At 37.1% G+C, this 16,986-nt stretch overlaps 1 protein-coding gene and 1 pseudogene across 1 annotated transcript in view; one reads left to right on the forward strand and one right to left on the reverse strand.

Moving 5' to 3' along the window:
• The window catches only part of EYA4 (EYA transcriptional coactivator and phosphatase 4), a 53,369-nt gene that overhangs the window by 11,058 nt on the left and 25,325 nt on the right, over positions 1 to 16,986 (reverse strand). Inside the window, exons 7-9 of the mRNA XM_068550764.1 lie at positions 7,717 to 7,806; positions 1,838 to 1,896; positions 1,570 to 1,730 (exon numbers count right to left, since the gene is read on the reverse strand). Coding sequence (XP_068406865.1) covers positions 1,570 to 1,730; positions 1,838 to 1,896; positions 7,717 to 7,806 — 310 coding nt within the window. The remainder of the gene's footprint in view (positions 1 to 1,569; positions 1,731 to 1,837; positions 1,897 to 7,716; positions 7,807 to 16,986) is intronic.
• LOC137769693 (10 kDa heat shock protein, mitochondrial pseudogene) lies at positions 1,944 to 3,838 on the forward strand (annotated as a pseudogene).

Consider the following 16,986-nt stretch of genomic DNA (forward strand, 5'->3'; position numbering starts at 1 on the left):
AATAATTTTAATAATACCCTTTAAGAGGGAAATAATGACACGCCTGAATGATAAAAGTTAATTCAGATTTCCCAAAGGGATATTTATCTTAAAGTTAAAGTTATTATCCTCAATTGCTTTTCAATAGAATACGTATTTATTTGATTTTACAGAAGTGTCTTGTATAGAGTGTTAGAGTGAATTAGGAAACCTAAGTTGCCTGCCTAAACCCCTGGGCAGGTTAATAGCCTGCAGGAGCCTATTTCTCATTTGGAAATAAAGATCTTCCATATCTAAGCTCCGTTTTGGTTCTAACATTATTACTGTCCATGGTTCTACGTGTTTTGGTTCTCTTGTAGTTACTGAACATCTATTGAGCATCTATTATGTGCTTCAAGCTAGCTAGGCACTGGGATACAAGACCAACAGACACACAGCCAACCTTAAGATGTGTATGGTGTAGTATATACTTTATAGATGAAAACTTTATTTACTATATTGTATTCTATGACATATATGTAAATACACACGTGTATAGCATGCACAAATATATATTTAGCAGTCTTATTTCAATTTTAGATTCTGGTTTATACTCCTCAACCATCCCTCTTTTTTAAAAAAAGAGAAACAAACAAAAAGCCCTGAGAGAAGAATCTTAAGTGACCTCATAACTAATCCTACGATCTTGTTGCCCTAAAATTGATCCTAATGATAAAGACCATCAAGGTTTATTATACCAAGAAGCACATCCAAGATCTAAGTTTTGATATCACCTGTAATATATGAATGAGTACAAAATGGTTTAGATGCTACCTACAGAGTATTTGAACTTATAAAAACCATGATATAGTTAACACTATACATGGCAAAGATACACTGTCAGATAATATGTAATTTTTGAAAGGATAAATTTAACTTGTGGAAGTCTTCAAAATGACATAAAGCACAGTTTGCATTTATTTTTGATAGCATTCCAGAAAGGTAATGATTGCTAACAACTCTGCTTCACTGACTAGGGCTCTTGTCTTTAGACAGATCTTCTTTCCACAGCCTCTATCAGTTCCTTTGTCTGGTTTACACTGAGAGCGTCCCAGCTGAGGAAGGGTAAAATAAATGTCCTGCTATTAATCTTTTTTTTAAATTTAATTTTATTTATTTTTTTATACAGCAGGTTCTTATTAGTCATCCATTTTATACATATGAGTGTATACATGTCAATCCCAATCTCCCAATTCATCACACCACCACCCCCTCCCCGCCCCCCCCACCCCCGCTTTCCCCCTTTGGTGTCCATACGTTTGTTCTCTACATCTGTGTCTCTATTTCTGCCCTGCAATTAATCTTGACCAAACATCTGGGCACAAAGAATTCCCAATTCCTTTGACAGTGCTGCACGTTTTATTTTGCAGTTAGATTTTTTTTCCCCCCACTAACTCTAAGAAACTAAAAATTCTGGCTCACTGTCGTCCAGCATGAGCTCTTGGTAATTTATTTTACAGAAGGATAGTCCCTAATATGAAACTTGAAACTACAGTTTAAATTGTACCTCTATCTGCAGTACCTTTATTAAATTGTAAAAGCCACACATACCTCCCACATTGTTCTTGTAGGTGTTGTATAATTCTTTTACTCTTCTGTAACGAAAAGCCAACTTCCTCATCCAGTCAACCCCTCCTCTTACACCTGTTGGCAAACAAAGGTTTGCACTACTTGCAGCTGCATGGAAGCCATCAGTTGCAAAACTGTAGGTACTGCAACACCCAAAATACATTAAAAAGAAATAAAAGAAATAATTACATGTGCAAAACTTCACAGCTGAATTTCTGTAGGAAAGAGCATACTGAAAGGCATGGCTTACCTTAAGTCTTGCCCATTATCATCAGAGGAAACATCATCTATGTGAACTTGATCACACTCCTGTTAAAAACATTGGAAGAGTTGTTTTTCAAATGATGCTTGTCACCATGTTTGAAGCTTTTTCCATCTTTCCACTTGATCAGCCCATGGCCAGAAGAGGGCAGCATTTGCCCACCCATCCCACCCTCTCACGCTGGGAAATGGCATCATCCCTACTCTGTAAAATCTAAATCCAGAAGAGGACCTTAAAAGGGGCCTGAAAACATATGGCATGTGAGTTTCGTTAGAGCAAATACAAAAATAATTTTAATCTTAAAATTATTGATAAGGAATTCTCTTGAATCTTTACAATAATCACTGGTGATCACTTTCAGCCATTTCTGTTATGCATACTTAAGTATGAAAGCAAAGCTAATCTGAAGATACTCAAAACTTCTTTGGGCTGAACACCTCAGTGGTCACTATTATTTATTATTTTTGGAGCAGCAACAGAGGGGCTTGATGATTATGGTGTTCTGTTAAATTTCTATGACTTCCTTTTTGCTGGGCCAGTGATACCATGAAAAGAATCATGCTGATGTTATTTTAAAAGTCCTGGTCTTTCAACCAGCAAAAAGCTAATAACTATAGAAGCCGACACTTTTTGTGGTTGTTTTAAATCTTTAAACTGAAAAGAATACTGAAAGTAAAAGGGAGTAATGAATGTGCTACAAATTCAAAGGAAAATAAACTTTAGGTACATACAGCCACATAATTGACCTAAGTTACAGTGTACTCAGAACAAATGGTAACTTTTCTGGAAAAGAATTCATTTCTTCTTTGCTGTTCTAAGGGTCCTTTTCTATCTTCAAATAATCTGCATAGTTCCAATGAAATAGTACATGATCTGAAGGTGGAATTTCGGTAGGGCGTTTCAATAACTAGTTTGCTAACCTCAGAGTAAGTATGGTTTAGCCTTTTGGGCCTCATTTTTTCCCCTCAGATAATTACAGTCAAACTCACAGAGTCTGACTATATATATTAAGTGTTCATCATTCAAAATCAATTCTGAAAAATCATTAAATTTGAAAATAAGATGCCATACTAAAGGCTTTTCAGCTACTATTTATAATCATTATAGGACTTGGAAGTATCTGATGGTGTAATATTTAATATCTTATCTCTAGCTTTCCACACTGAGTATATTAGATCCTGTTGCAGTTTGAGGATAAATTAGTTGGCTCAGGTTTCTTTTAAAATATAAAACTTAGTGAGTAGCTCAATCAATACAATTTTAGTACATAACTTAAAAATCCAGGTAAACTAATTTTAAAGGTTCATATTATGTACATAAATTATAGGTTTAGTAATTTTTGAATAAATATATTCATAAGTAAGGAAGGGCCTCAAAAAGTTAATCTGACTGGAAGCTCCCTGAGGGGGGTGTTTGGGTCACCCAGATATGCTATACCCACACTTAAGGCACTCTCTGGCACGAAGTAATCACTCAACACTTCTTTGTTTGAATGAATGGCAGAAGCCTAGACAAATGTAGTTCATGACAGAATTACCACAATCATTTAAATTTTCTAACATAAAGTTAGGTGATAAAAATAATAATATTCTAGATGGTAAGGGCTGTAAGAAGATATTTATATTAAGAGTGGAGGGGAAGGCAAGAGAACAGAGTACGGGCTGAGGCTACAGGAGAGGCATTTAGAAAGGTTCTTCCCCATTTTGACTGAGTGTTTGTTGAAAGGAGCACAGCCCAAACTTTAACCAAAGAAGGCATTATGCTTCCAGAAAATTCTCAGGGAAAAGTATTGCAAGCAACCGTAGTAGCTCTTGGATTGGGCTCTAAAGGAAAGGGTGAAGAGATTTAACTAGTTAGTATGAAAGTTGAAAATAAAAGTTCTTCCAGAATACTGAGGCAGTAAAGTAGTTCTAGATGACAAAGATCATTTCTTGAGTCGGTGACATTCTTGGTAAGTATGAAGACCAAATTAAACCACTATTGAAATAGAATCATGCAAAGCTGCTGATTCCACTGAGGTTCTGAAATCTTTTATCATGTAAACAATTTCCATAATTTTATAATAAACTAATGATATTTAAAAAGGGGGGGATCTTATGAATTACACTGGTAATTAGAAGTAATTTCTATATTTAATATCCTCCCATCTAATTTTTATAGAAATTCCTCTGACATTTCAAGTATTAACTCATATGATTAATTTGTACATTTTGCCCCCAAATTTATTTTTTACTCCTGAGGACATCAGTATATCAAACTTATTGGACCGTGAGTTCCATATCTGAAGTTATGTTTGAGGTTTTTCCAAATGGAACTTCTCTTTAAATTTATGCCTAGTTAACTATGCTTGTTGACTCTGGACCATTGCCCGAGGATTACAGTCCAGTGAAAGAAACCTGAACTTCAATCACTTACATTTTTAGAAAAATCTAAATAATTGTTCTTCAATTAGTGTTCACTCAGAGGAACTTTATAAGAAACATTTTGACAAAACACAAAATACTAAAAACAGTGTCATGCTTTGGCTTTAACAAACTTCAGTGAAAGAACTCAAACATTTGGAATAATTCTGGCACTAATCTTAAATTCTTTAATTTTATCTTATAAGGCGACCGCAAAGTTGTCACTGATCTTTATCAGTTATAATCCATAGCAGTCTTCTCTCACTTTTGTTAGCCCAAACTCCCTGGTGCCTTCTCTTCTGGAAGTTATTTTAACTGAAATAACATTTTATTTAAACAGAGAGCATTCACTTCTTAGGGACAGTGGTGTGAGCATTTGCCTTCTCTGCAGTTGGACAGGATGTAGTGAAGTATCTATTAAGAGGATTTAAATTTGTATCTTTTAAGGAATTATGTGAGAGCAGCTGCTACTACACATGTTGCAGTATCTATTGAAGGATTTGAGTCTCAAATTAGATTTTTAGGTTAAGAAAAGGAATCCTGAGAGATTAAATACACAAGGGGAAATCACATAATAGGCTAATGATGAAGTTATTCTCTTGAGGAATTCTCTTTGTCAGTAGAAGCAGACATAGCTTAATAGCAGTTATGAAGCTCATGACAATCTTTGCTTATAAGAGGTTTACTGAAATAAAAAACTGGGAGAAAGTAAAGTTTCAAAATCAGATACAGAAGGATAGTGGATATGTATGTAACTGTACTGAATGATCTTGAAAGCTATTGTTTAGATTTTATTAGTTTTAGTGTTTGTTTATCTCACCTAAGTTAGTATAAACCTCTGAGTTTCCTTGGGCACCTGGATGTGTGTGCACGTGGGTGTGTGCAGGTCTGAGAACTCGATCAATTTATATGCAGAGACTAAATCATTTCATTGATTTAGTGCATTATTGTTGGATACTAAGTTTTAGTGTTTGAGGAAAATGGAATTTTTATCACATTCTAAAGCACAACTAAAAAGCTATCATCATAGAAGAGAAAGTCAGTACCAATATTTTCTCAGTTACTATTTCTACCTGAGATCCTGCTGGGTATTTTAAAGATATATTTTATATAGCATCTAACCCAAAATAAAAATTCTTAAAGCACCATAGCCGACTACATGTTTCTGATATGCCAATATTCACATCAAACTTGCTAAAGGTATATTCAAATTCATCATATGCTACTTTCATGTTCTCACTTTAGTGTTCTGTTAGAAGTTGGATGGTAAATTTATTCCATCTGGCTTCTAATGTGTCACTAAAAACCTAAAGAGTTATTTATTTATTTCTAGTAAAAATAATAAATGAAATGAAATAAAACTATAAAACTTGGATAAAACCATATCAAACTTCTTTTTTGTGTGTTTTACAGGCTTGAGAGGAGTAATAATCTTAGAATTCTTTTTAGAATGAGACTCGTCCATTTTACCCAACAGAAAAATCAACCTAAAAAGTTATCACCATATATGTATAAAAAATTCAAGTTCCCAAAAGATTAAAGTGTGTTTCCTATTATTGTGTATATATAAAATCATTCTATACAGTAGACAGTAATAAGTAAGCTATAGTAAAATCATTCTATATAGTAGACAGTAATAAGTAAGCAAGATTAATTTAAATCAGGTTTCAGAGAGGTGATTATTACTTATAATCTAAAACTGGAAGACTTGCCCAAGAATACTGATCTTCCATAGTGTCTCTTAAAGAAAAAAATAAAACCTCTTTAAACAGAATTTAAATTTTATTATCCAGTAAAAACAGTGACTCACTGCAGAGAGAACAAGAAAGAAAATGCTATTACACAGATTTCCAACACATACGTTTATGGGATATACTGAAAAACACATCTTTTACTCATGCCTCAGATGTAACTAAAACTGGGTTTAAGACCTTGTCAATTTAAAAAAAACTTATTCAAAGACTAACTTGGCTTATTTTCCTTGCACATGTCTATTAATTTCAGCATGGTATGGGGACAGGGTATGTGTTCTGGAGCCAGACAGACTCCAGAGTTTCAAATCCCAGTTCTATCACTTAGCAGGTAGCCTTAGACATGATTTTTATGATGGTGAACGCTACAGTTTCTTCTCTACAAAAATAATGTGATAAACATATTTATTCCAAAAGTTTGTTAATTAATTAATGGAAAAGCCCAATATAAAATGTCAAACACAAGGTGCAGATTCAGTAATAATCATCCCCATCTTCACTCATAATGTGATTATAGATAAACACTTTAATTTCATTGTGAAATCATGGGATAAAAAATCAATTTGAATGGGTCATTTAAAAAAAGAAAGAGAAATCTATTTCAGCATAGTTGTTCTTGACAGAGAAGAAGTTCTTTCCAGTGCCCAAGTTACTCAGTTATTTCAAATTTTATCATCTGAATGCCTAATAACTCAGATCATTAGCACTCATATTATATACCTTACTACAGTACTTATTTAGCTTTCCTGAGGCTATTTTTTCTTGGGTTCTTTTAGTTTGTTGTTTTTGCTTTTACTTTCTCTTCATTTGAGGTTGGAAATGGAAAGATGAATTAAGAAAAAAAGAGAAAATAAGTGCAATCAAACCAGTCAGAAGTGCTATGTAAATAGCTCTTGCATCGTTTTATCCAGAAGGGGAAGAAATAGGGAATGATAATGTCTAGAATCAGGTTTCGGATTATGTATATTTACAAAACAGAAGTAGATTCACAGATGTAGAGAACAAACGTATGGTTACCAGAAGATAAGGGTGGGGAGGGATAAATTGGGAGATTGGGACTGACATATACACACTACTATGTATAAATAGATAACTAATAAGAACCTGCTGTACGGCACAGGGAACTCTACTCAATATACTCAATACTCTGTAATGACCTATATGGGAAAAGAATCTAAAAAAAAAAAAAAAAAAAAGTGGATATATATGTATATGTATAACTGGTTCACTTCGCTGTACACCTGAAACTAACACCACATTGTAAATCAACTATACTCCAATAAAAATTTAAAAAAAATTAACTATCCACGCTAGAACCAGGAACAGTATCTGCGACTACTGTGCAGTGATTAACCTAAATTGCATCCTGGTTAGTAACCTGGAAAAGCTAATGCTGATTACAAAGATGGAATGAATTGTGGCTGAGACACCAAAAGGACCAGGAGTAGTGGACAGGGGTGTATGGTATAAGACATCAAAGCAGACCTCCTTTTTGGAGACACTTTTTATTCTAAATATGCGCCAGTAAATATGTATCATTCATTAACACAATTTCACTTTTGCATATACAATGTCTCCCCTTGACAGGAACTTTACTGTTCTCTTGAGCTAAATTTCTATCTTTCTAGTTTTTTTGAGGTTATCTGCATATATAGAAACCATACAAGAGTTTTAACAGTTTGATACAACTATTCTTAGCTCTTTAAATTCTTACCTCTAAATCATTAAAAAATAAATGTGTATCAGCAAGATTAAAAATCATCTCCTCCATTCGGAGTCCAAGGGTTACAGCCATGGGGGGATCCTGAAAAGGAAATGCACATATAATGAAGTAAATTTTCAGTAACCACAGTTATTATTAAAATTATCTTAAGTGCATATGCCTGTCGGGGGTAAGGAGGTAGAGACTGTTTGGGTTTTTAACCTAAGATGCAAAAGATTTCCCGATTATCAGAAAAGGTGCCTTTCTAAAGGGTTATCTACAACATATTAAATATACTGCTACATCTGTGAATTTACAGAAATTTATATGCACAGAAGAATGACTTAGATACATTTTCACATAAAGCTATACTTTCATGAGAGGAGGAGGAAGGAAGCAAGCTAGTTCACAGGACCCAGTTTACATATACTCCATGGAAAGTCCTTTGGAGAAAGGTACTTGGATGGGACACTGAAGAATGGAGCAGATCTGTTAAAAAGAGAAAAGGACGTCCTTTTAAGAATGACAACAAATGAGTAGAAGAGAGAGAAAAGTAGGTCTATTGGATGTTTGTAGGACGTGAGCAGACGATATTGTCTGCAGGTGCGATAGGAAGAGCTGGCAGAGCAGCTCTAACTTCATTATTAATTGTATTTTGATCAACAGGCAATATTTATTTGAATATGTATAGAGTCTGATCTAACCTGCATTTGACTAGGGATGAAGACGGAAGGGTGGAGTATGGCTAAAGGAACATTAATTGAGTAAATATAATATAGAAATGTATAAATATAAAATATATACATCTAGAAGTCTAATGAAAGTAAGGGGATTAGTAAAAAGTCAAAGTGACTTAATTTTTGTTTATAGAAACTAAGAGATTACACAGCAGCAAGGAGTTGAGAATGAAGACCAGAGTTGGTACTTTACCACAATTAATTACAGTTGAAAGCCTGGAATAGAGAGGTGTAAGACTTTATTTTAGGGCTAGGGAAATAAGTCATGCACAAACCTTGTGTTTAAAATGATCAGAGTTGGAATGATCTCTAAAGGAGAACAGCTCTGGATGTGACTCTGGAGATGAGAAAAGAGAAAACCTGGAAGGGACAAATCCTCAGAATTTGAGACCAGAATGGGTGTTGGCAGGGAGAAGAAAATGGTTTCAAATAAGGCTGACAAATCTAGAAGGATACTATTGGTTTTGGCTGAGAAGTTATTTTGGAAGACCTTAGAGGGTGATTTGGGTTGAGTGGCTGGGACAGGAGCCAGATTGTAGGGATTTGAGGAGAGAGAACCAAACTTGTGTTTTCAATGTTCTAATAAATGGCATTTCAAGAAATGTATTTAAACTTGGGGAAATGTAATGCTAACGTTACTTCAATTTATGATAAGAATATGCAACCCAGGTCAGGTCAAGCAGTATTCATATACAGCCCCGAACTTCCTCGACTTAGCAAGAAGAAGACCCTCTTTATGCCACACCTATACTGCAACAACCAATTTTTTCCCTCTGTACTTCCATAATGCTTTGAGGGGGGAAACCCTAGAGTGTAACCATATTTGAAGTGAATGTCAGCCTCATATTCTGTAGTGATGAAAGAAAACCTACAGAATAGGAATTGAGTGCTGAGAAGGAGAGAGACGAGAAGGTCACAGAGATGTTGAGCAAAGCTAAGACTTGATGTGGGAGAAGATGAGAGGACAATCATAATATGTTGGGTGTCAACATAATTTTCCAACTGTTTACGTCTCTTTCTTGGAGATTTCTGTGGATTTCATAGCTAGACATTCTCTCTTTTCAAAAACAGAGACTCATGGTTCACATATTTGATGGCATCTTGGTGTTATGTCCTCCGGTCAGTATGGCTCTGTTCTAGATTCATCTGTCTTCCAGTGCCAGGATCATTTGGAGCAACGTACCCAAAGATCAAATAAATTCCATTTTATCCAACAAGTATTCATTCAAGAACGAGAACAAAACTATGAAGTGCCCATTTTGTGTCTCAAGGAGTTTCAAAACTCAGAGGGATCTCTTGCTCTGTTTCCTTCAAATATAAAATTCTTTTTTCTTATTTCTTTCTGGTGTTGTTTATGTTTTTGTTGCTGTTGTTGAAAGAAAATCTCTGGAGGTAAAAAAATTTAAAAGTATACATTTGTCTTTTTTCTGTAAAAAATTCCTATTTCTAGACTCCCTCTCTCTTTTGTTATGGGGGCGGGGGGGTGTTGAATAGGCTGAGGACACAGAAAACTTGTAAATATTCCATCTAGTCATGGAACCATGAACAAAAAGCCTACAGAAATATCAGGAAAAATCAAATGTAATTATAGCATGAAAACATATAACTCCATTAGTGACGCTCTATGCTTTTGAGGAATGTTCACTGATGCAAGACAATAAAACTGAGCTCCACAGGACTCTGTTATGTTTCTGATGATTACTGCCCTAAAGATATATATTTCAGATGGGGGTTCAGAAATGTCTTCTATAAAAGGTTTTCCTTCTTGAGACTAGATTGGTTAAAGTCTTATCGTATGATTTGCCAATTTTTCTTTTTAAAGTTTTAGATAAAATCCTTCAATTTCTTATGTTCATGCCTCACATTCTTGGCATTTACAGATCAGATTTATGGGGATGGGAGAAAACGTACTGTTTCTTTTTGATTGTTACTTTCATCGATGCCACGCTTCTGTAGCACGTAACTCTCTATGCTACCTAAGCAGTGATAGGAAAATCCATGAAGAATGCATTTTGTGCATCTGATAGGCATGCAAACAAATATAATTTTTAAAAAATCAACAAGAATTCTCTAACAAAGAAGCATAGCGTATGACATGATGAAAACTGTTTTTGAGCACCCCACTGGAATGCAACCCCATGGCAAAGGAAGGGGCAGTTATTTGTTTCTCAAGCTCTGGCGATTCCACATCACACAGGCTCCTAGAGCCAGGACTTAGTAAGCATTTTGGCAAAACTTCACTGGTTAACCGGGAAAGTTTCAGCTTGAGGTTTGCGTGAGTGTGAACTGGCTATATTTTGCTAAGGCCTGTTGAAAGGGAGGCGTTTTGTCACCTATGCCGAAGGCTTGACACAGAAGGGCTAGGAATAGCCATGCCACAAGCCAAGGAAAACGGTGCTTGTAAGAGGTGCTGATCTTGTTTCTAAGAGAACATCAGGTGAGGGCTTACTTTCAAATATCTGGTTTTACTTTTTTTTTCTTTTTCCAGTTTACTAAGTCACTCGGATAGCTAATTCTAAGTAAGCAGATTCCAGCACCCCATTTTCCAGCTAAAGAACCCCCAGGCGTAAGAATCCAAGAAAGATGGGCAGGAATTTGGTGGGTGTCGCTGTCATGTTGGGCACCCTCTCCCTTGCAGACCACTGGGCAGGAGCTGCCAGAGCCTGCAATCCCACGGCTTTATCAGGCATTTGAGAATTAAACATACCTCTGGATTGAAGCCAACTTTTATACAGAGATGTTTGCTCATTTTCATTAGATGTTTGTAGAATTATGGGCACCTTATGAATCAAGGGTTACTGCCTTTCCTCAGTTTAACTGTAGTGAGTGTTGAGTTTAGGGTCTGAAATGAAGTGACAGTGAAAACTTGGATAGAGGGGAAAAGTGGGATAATAAAGTGAGTAACAGGGTTTTGTGGTAGCTCTGATACATATTATACATGCATAACAGTTCCAATCGGTTCAAAGTGTCTACAGCAGAGTTTCATATGGGGCAAACTGAACCTCTGCCAATTTAAATTTACTCTGTGTAGCGTTCTATGAAAATACTGAAACTATTCCCAAGACATTTGTTGGAGAGAGAGAGAGGAGACAAGAGACACAGAGACAGAAATAGAGACAGAGGGGAGATGAAGAAAATGAGTAACTCTTGGCCCTTAACCGTGTGCTTTTCAGCCGGATGTGATCAGTGTATAACCAAGTCAGGATCAAGGACGGCACTTCTCTATATCAAAATACTAACGCCTATTAGCCATGTAAGCGCAGAGCATAAATTGGAGCCAGACAGTCTGTCTATGGGCCTCTGCCCTGCGCTGGGCCATCAGCTGGAATTCCTCCTCTAGGGACACACTGTAAAAATATTTCAGGAGAGGCAGCAATTATGTATTTTTAAAGAAATGGGGGGCTTTTTTTTAAGAACTCAAGCTCTTGGAACAGTTACTCCCTTGGGACCTGAAGCATATTTGTGGACATGTGCACACAGAGGCAGAAGATGTGCAAATTCATTACAGGAAAAGAAAGACAAACTAGCTCCACGAACCAAGGTGGAAATAGCTAGTGGGTTTGTTAGAATACCTAAACTCTTTTAATCAGCGACAAGAAATGCCATGACATTCAGTCATGAATCAGAAGGGAAATTTTACAATTGAGTTGTTTGTCTGTAATGGACAGGCAGTGGGCTTAAGCGTTCTCAGGGGGAATTGGAGAAGGGTTTTAGGAACTTTCATGTATTTATTGAGTGTCTACTATGTGTCAGACATGATCAAATTCTGGGCAGAGAGCAGAAAATTAAATAAGCAAACTCCCTGCCCTTATGGGGTTTATATTATTACTGGATGAGCCCTCTGATGAATACATGGACAAAAAAACAAGGAAATATGTAGTATTATAGGTGGTGAAAAAATCAGTCAGCAGACACAGAAGGCTATGGGGATGGGTGGTGATGGCTTATTTAAAGAAAGTGAAGGGAAAGCCTTTCTTAGGAGGTGATAGTGGAGGATAAGAGACCTGAGAAAAGGGAGGGGACTAGCCATGCACAGACACGGCGATAGCGAACATACGCAGAGGCGACAGTGAGGCTGATGTGTACGGGAGAGTGTGAGGCACACTGACCCAGCTGAGAGACGTGAAATGGACCAAGGATTTTAAGAAAGAGGGAGTGATTAACTGGGTCAAATACAAGTGAGAGAGACCCCAGGAAGATAAACCATGAATTTGGCCAGAAGGTCATTTCTCAGACTTGAGGAGAGTTGTAGGGCTGGCAAGCGAGGGAAGAGCAGAGAAAGAGGGCAGTGATTGGAAAACGGCTCAAGAGGCTTTTCTGGTGATGGGACTATTACGATACGTAAAAGAGCGATGGGAATAATCCAGAAAAGGGGGACACTGGGGATTCAGGAATGAAAGAGGTCTTTTTGGGAGGAGATTCACTGGGTAAGTGAGAGGGCTTGGATCCAGGGCATGAATGGGGGTGCAGAGAGCAGGCAGAGAATACGGTTATGGTGCAAAGATAAAGTAATTCTTGCAGTTTGCTTTTTTTTTCCCCTTAAAGTGATGGAGGAGGAGTTTTGTGCAGAATTGAGAGGGGGCTTTGAAGGGGGTGAGGGGAGAGAAGGTTTGAAATAATCAGCTGGAAGAGTTAGCTCAGGAGTGCTGGGACCCACTTGAGATTTGTGGCCACATTCAGCTGTTGAGGTACAGGTAGAGTGTTGGACAGGGTTTTTTTGATTTGTTTTGTTTTTTTCAAGGTGAGCCTGATGGAGAAAAAGAGGCATAAAGATGATGAGGCTTTATGCAAAAGCGGGGTGACAGCGTCATCCAGGGCTGGGATGATGACGTCTAAGGCAGAGGCTCCTGAACTTGACCACATATGAGAAGCACCTGGGGAGCTTTGAAAAATCCTGCTGCCCAGGTCACACCCTGTACCAATTAAATCAGGTATTCTCTGAGGTGGGACTCATGCATCAGTAATTTCAAAGCTCTCCAGTGATTCTAATGCACACAAGACCGAGAATCAGTGATTAAGATCTTTCTACTCAAAGTGTGGCTCACAGACCAGCAGCACTGAATTAGGAGCTTGTTAGAAAGGCAGATCACAGACCCTACCCTGGAGATCTACTGAAGCAGAATCTATAGTTTAACAAGATTGCCTGGTGACTCACACGCATGTTAATATTTAAAAAGCACTGGTCTAAGAACTCTCCTGAAGGTCTGGGATGGTTAGGGAACACCAGAGCTGGCATGGCCTTCTGGTTTCCCAGGAGTTAATTTAAGCCTCTGAGATGCTTCCAAAAGACTCTTATGACCTGAATCAGTCTGATTACTGAGTAGCATGGTGACTCAGTATAATTTCTTGGGAATTAGGCTTCCCTGGAAATAGCTTACAGTTATGAGTAAGAGTGAATTGCCCCACCTTCACCTCCATAAAGATCATCTGTGGACTGAACTTCAAGGACCAGAGGACCCATGGTGCCTCTTTCCTTAGTCATGTAGCCAACGACCTTCTAGGGAGCAGGTAAAGGTGTAAAACTAGTTAATTTTTCCTCTGGATTAAAAGGATTTGTTCAAAATCCAAGTATTTGATGTAAGCATCATATTTGCAACTGAACAGTAGTCAAATTAAGTAATCAGAAGCCATGAAGGGGACATCACACAGCTTACCTACCACTACCAGATTCTACTGTTTCAATCACTAGAGAATCCAATGAATAAAGCTCACCCACATTTATTAAACTAATAACAGATTAAACATACTGCAAGGGGAATTACAGCAATAGTAATATGCTACAACTATAGTTGCTATGCTATACTATCTCTATCGTAGAGATTATGGATTGATGGAACTTGCTTCCAGCCCATAATATATCATAAATACTTTAAAAAATAAAAAATAGTAAAGTATCATATTTATATTATACAATATATAATAGTATAGCATAGCAAGCGGATGGAAAGGGAGAAGTCAAGAGAATGGTGAGAATGACCATGGGAGGATGAGCTAGAAAGCACAGGACCGAGAGAAAAGTGACAGAGATGGCAAATGAACCCACCCAATTGAGGCCTCAGGACTTGGAGAAAGGTGGGTGGTATATTAGAGGAAGACTGTAGAAAAGATAAGTGAGACATGAATTTAGAAAAAGGAGAGTTAATGATGAGTTATGGAAATTTAAGGCAAGTTAATAATGTAATCTGCCTCCCTCCAACACCCAAGATGTGAGATTGAATGTTTTTTTTTAATTTATTTATTTTTCTGTTGTTGTTGAGGTATAGTTGTTTTACAATGTTGTGTTAGTTTCTACTGTACAGCGAAGTGAAGTAGAGTTCCCTGTGCTATACAGCAGGTTCTTATTAGTCATCCATTTTATACACATCAGTGTATACATGTCAATCCCAATCTCCCAGTTCATCCTACCACTACCACCTCCAACCCCCCACTTTTCCCCCTTGGTGTCCATACGTTTGTTCTCAACACCTGTGTCTCTATTTCTGCCTTGCAAACTGGTTAATCTGTACCATTTTTCTAGATTCCACATATATGCAGTAATATACGATATGTGTTTTTCTCTTTCTGACTTACTAGAGACCGTCATACAGAGTGAGATTGAATGTTCATAAGCGAAGATCATAAACGGAGATTGAAACTTCAGCGGAGGTGATAAAAGGTGTCTCCAGAAATTTGTGCTTTTAAGAAATGAATGACCACTTATCTTTCTTGTATATTAATTTCAAGTTTCACTGTCTCTCAAACTCCCTATGAGAGTTTGAGAAGTGCCACTGTCTTTGATTTAGCTTTACTTTTACATACATATGTACAAGTGACCCTTGAACAACATAGGTTTGAACCATGTTGGTCCATTGATATGCAGAATTTTTTTTCAGTAAATATGCTGGAACATTTTTTGGAGATTTGCAATAATTTGAAAAAAACTCCCAGACCAACCACATAGCCTAGAAATATTGAAAGAAAAAATTTAAATTAGGTATATCATGAATGCATAAAATATATACAGATACTAGTCTATTTTATCATTTAATACCATAAGATACACACAAATCTATTAAAAAGTTAAAATTGATCAAAACTTATGCACGCACAGACTGTTTATGGCACTGTTCACAGTCAAGAGAAATGTATACAAACAGGATTAAATGCAGGATTAAATCATAACTGAAAAAATTAACTGTAGTCCATATTGTACTACTGTAATTATTTCATAGCCACCTCCTGTTACTATTTCAGTGAGCTCAAGTGTTGCAAGTATCCGCTTAAATGCCAAGTGACGCTAATCAACTCCTTGTGAGCGGTCCACTTCTCCAGTAAATTGCACATTGCAGTAAAAAGTGATCTCTTGCAGCTCTCGCGTATTTTGCGTTGTTTACTGCAATACCATAAACCTTAAATAACACCAGGGGACCCATCCCCACCAGGGGAATGCTAGAAGTGCTCCCAAGAAGCAGAGAAAAGTCATGACATGACAAAAAAAAAAAAAGTTTAATTACTTGATATGTACCATAGCTTAAATTCATCAGCTGTGGTTGCCCTCCATCTCAAGATAAATAAATCCAGCGTAAAGACCATTGTAAAGAAAAGGAGATTCATGAAGCCATCGCTGCAGTTACACCAGCAGGCTCGAAACCTTGCTCTTTTTCAGAAATACGCTTTTATCTCACGTGGAAAATCCAGCTTTGATGTGGGTTCAGGATTACTACAAGAAAGGCATGCCTGTAGATTCTAATATGATTTGAGAACAAGTGAAGTCATTAAATGACAACTTACAGCAAAAGGAAGGTGAAGGAGCTAAAGCTGGAGAAATTAATGTCAGCAAAGATGGTCTGATGATTTAAGAAAGAGGTTTGGCTTAAAAAATGTCATGATAACAGGAGAAGCAGCTTCACACACCAAGAGGCAGCAGATGTGTTCCCAGACACCATTAAGAAAATCGTTGGGGAGAAAGCATACCTGCTGAACAGGTTTTTACTGCAGATGAAACTGCCCTATTCTGGAAAAAAAAATGTCACCAAGGACATTTGTTAATAAGGAAGAGAAGCAAGCAGCAGGATTTAAGGCAGGAAGGGACAGTCTAACACTACCGTTTCGCGCAAATGCAGTCAGGTTTATGGTCAGGATCGCCCTTATATATAAAGCTGCTAACCCCGAGCCTTGAAGGGAAAGGATAAACACCAGCTGCCAGTCTTCTGATTGTACAAAAAGAAGGCCTGACAATGAGAACACTTTTTCTGGATTGGTTCTATTGAGGCTTTGTCCCTGAAGTCAGGAAGTACCTTGTTAGTAAGGGATTGCCTTTTAAAGTTCTTTTGATATTGGACTACGACCCTAGCTACCCAGAACCCCATGAGTTCAACACTGAAGGCACTGTAAAGTGGTCTACTTGCCCCCAAACACAACATCTCTAATTCAGTCTCCAGAACAGGGGGTCATAGGGCCCTTTAAGGCTCATTATATATGGTACTCTACGGAAAGGATTGTCAATGCTATGGAAGAGAACCTCAGTAGAGAACATCATGAATGTCTGAAAGGATTATGCCATTGA

Source organism: Eschrichtius robustus, chromosome 9 (genome assembly GCF_028021215.1).
Source record: "Eschrichtius robustus isolate mEscRob2 chromosome 9, mEscRob2.pri, whole genome shotgun sequence".
NCBI classification, from domain to species: Eukaryota; Metazoa; Chordata; class Mammalia; order Artiodactyla; family Eschrichtiidae; genus Eschrichtius; species Eschrichtius robustus.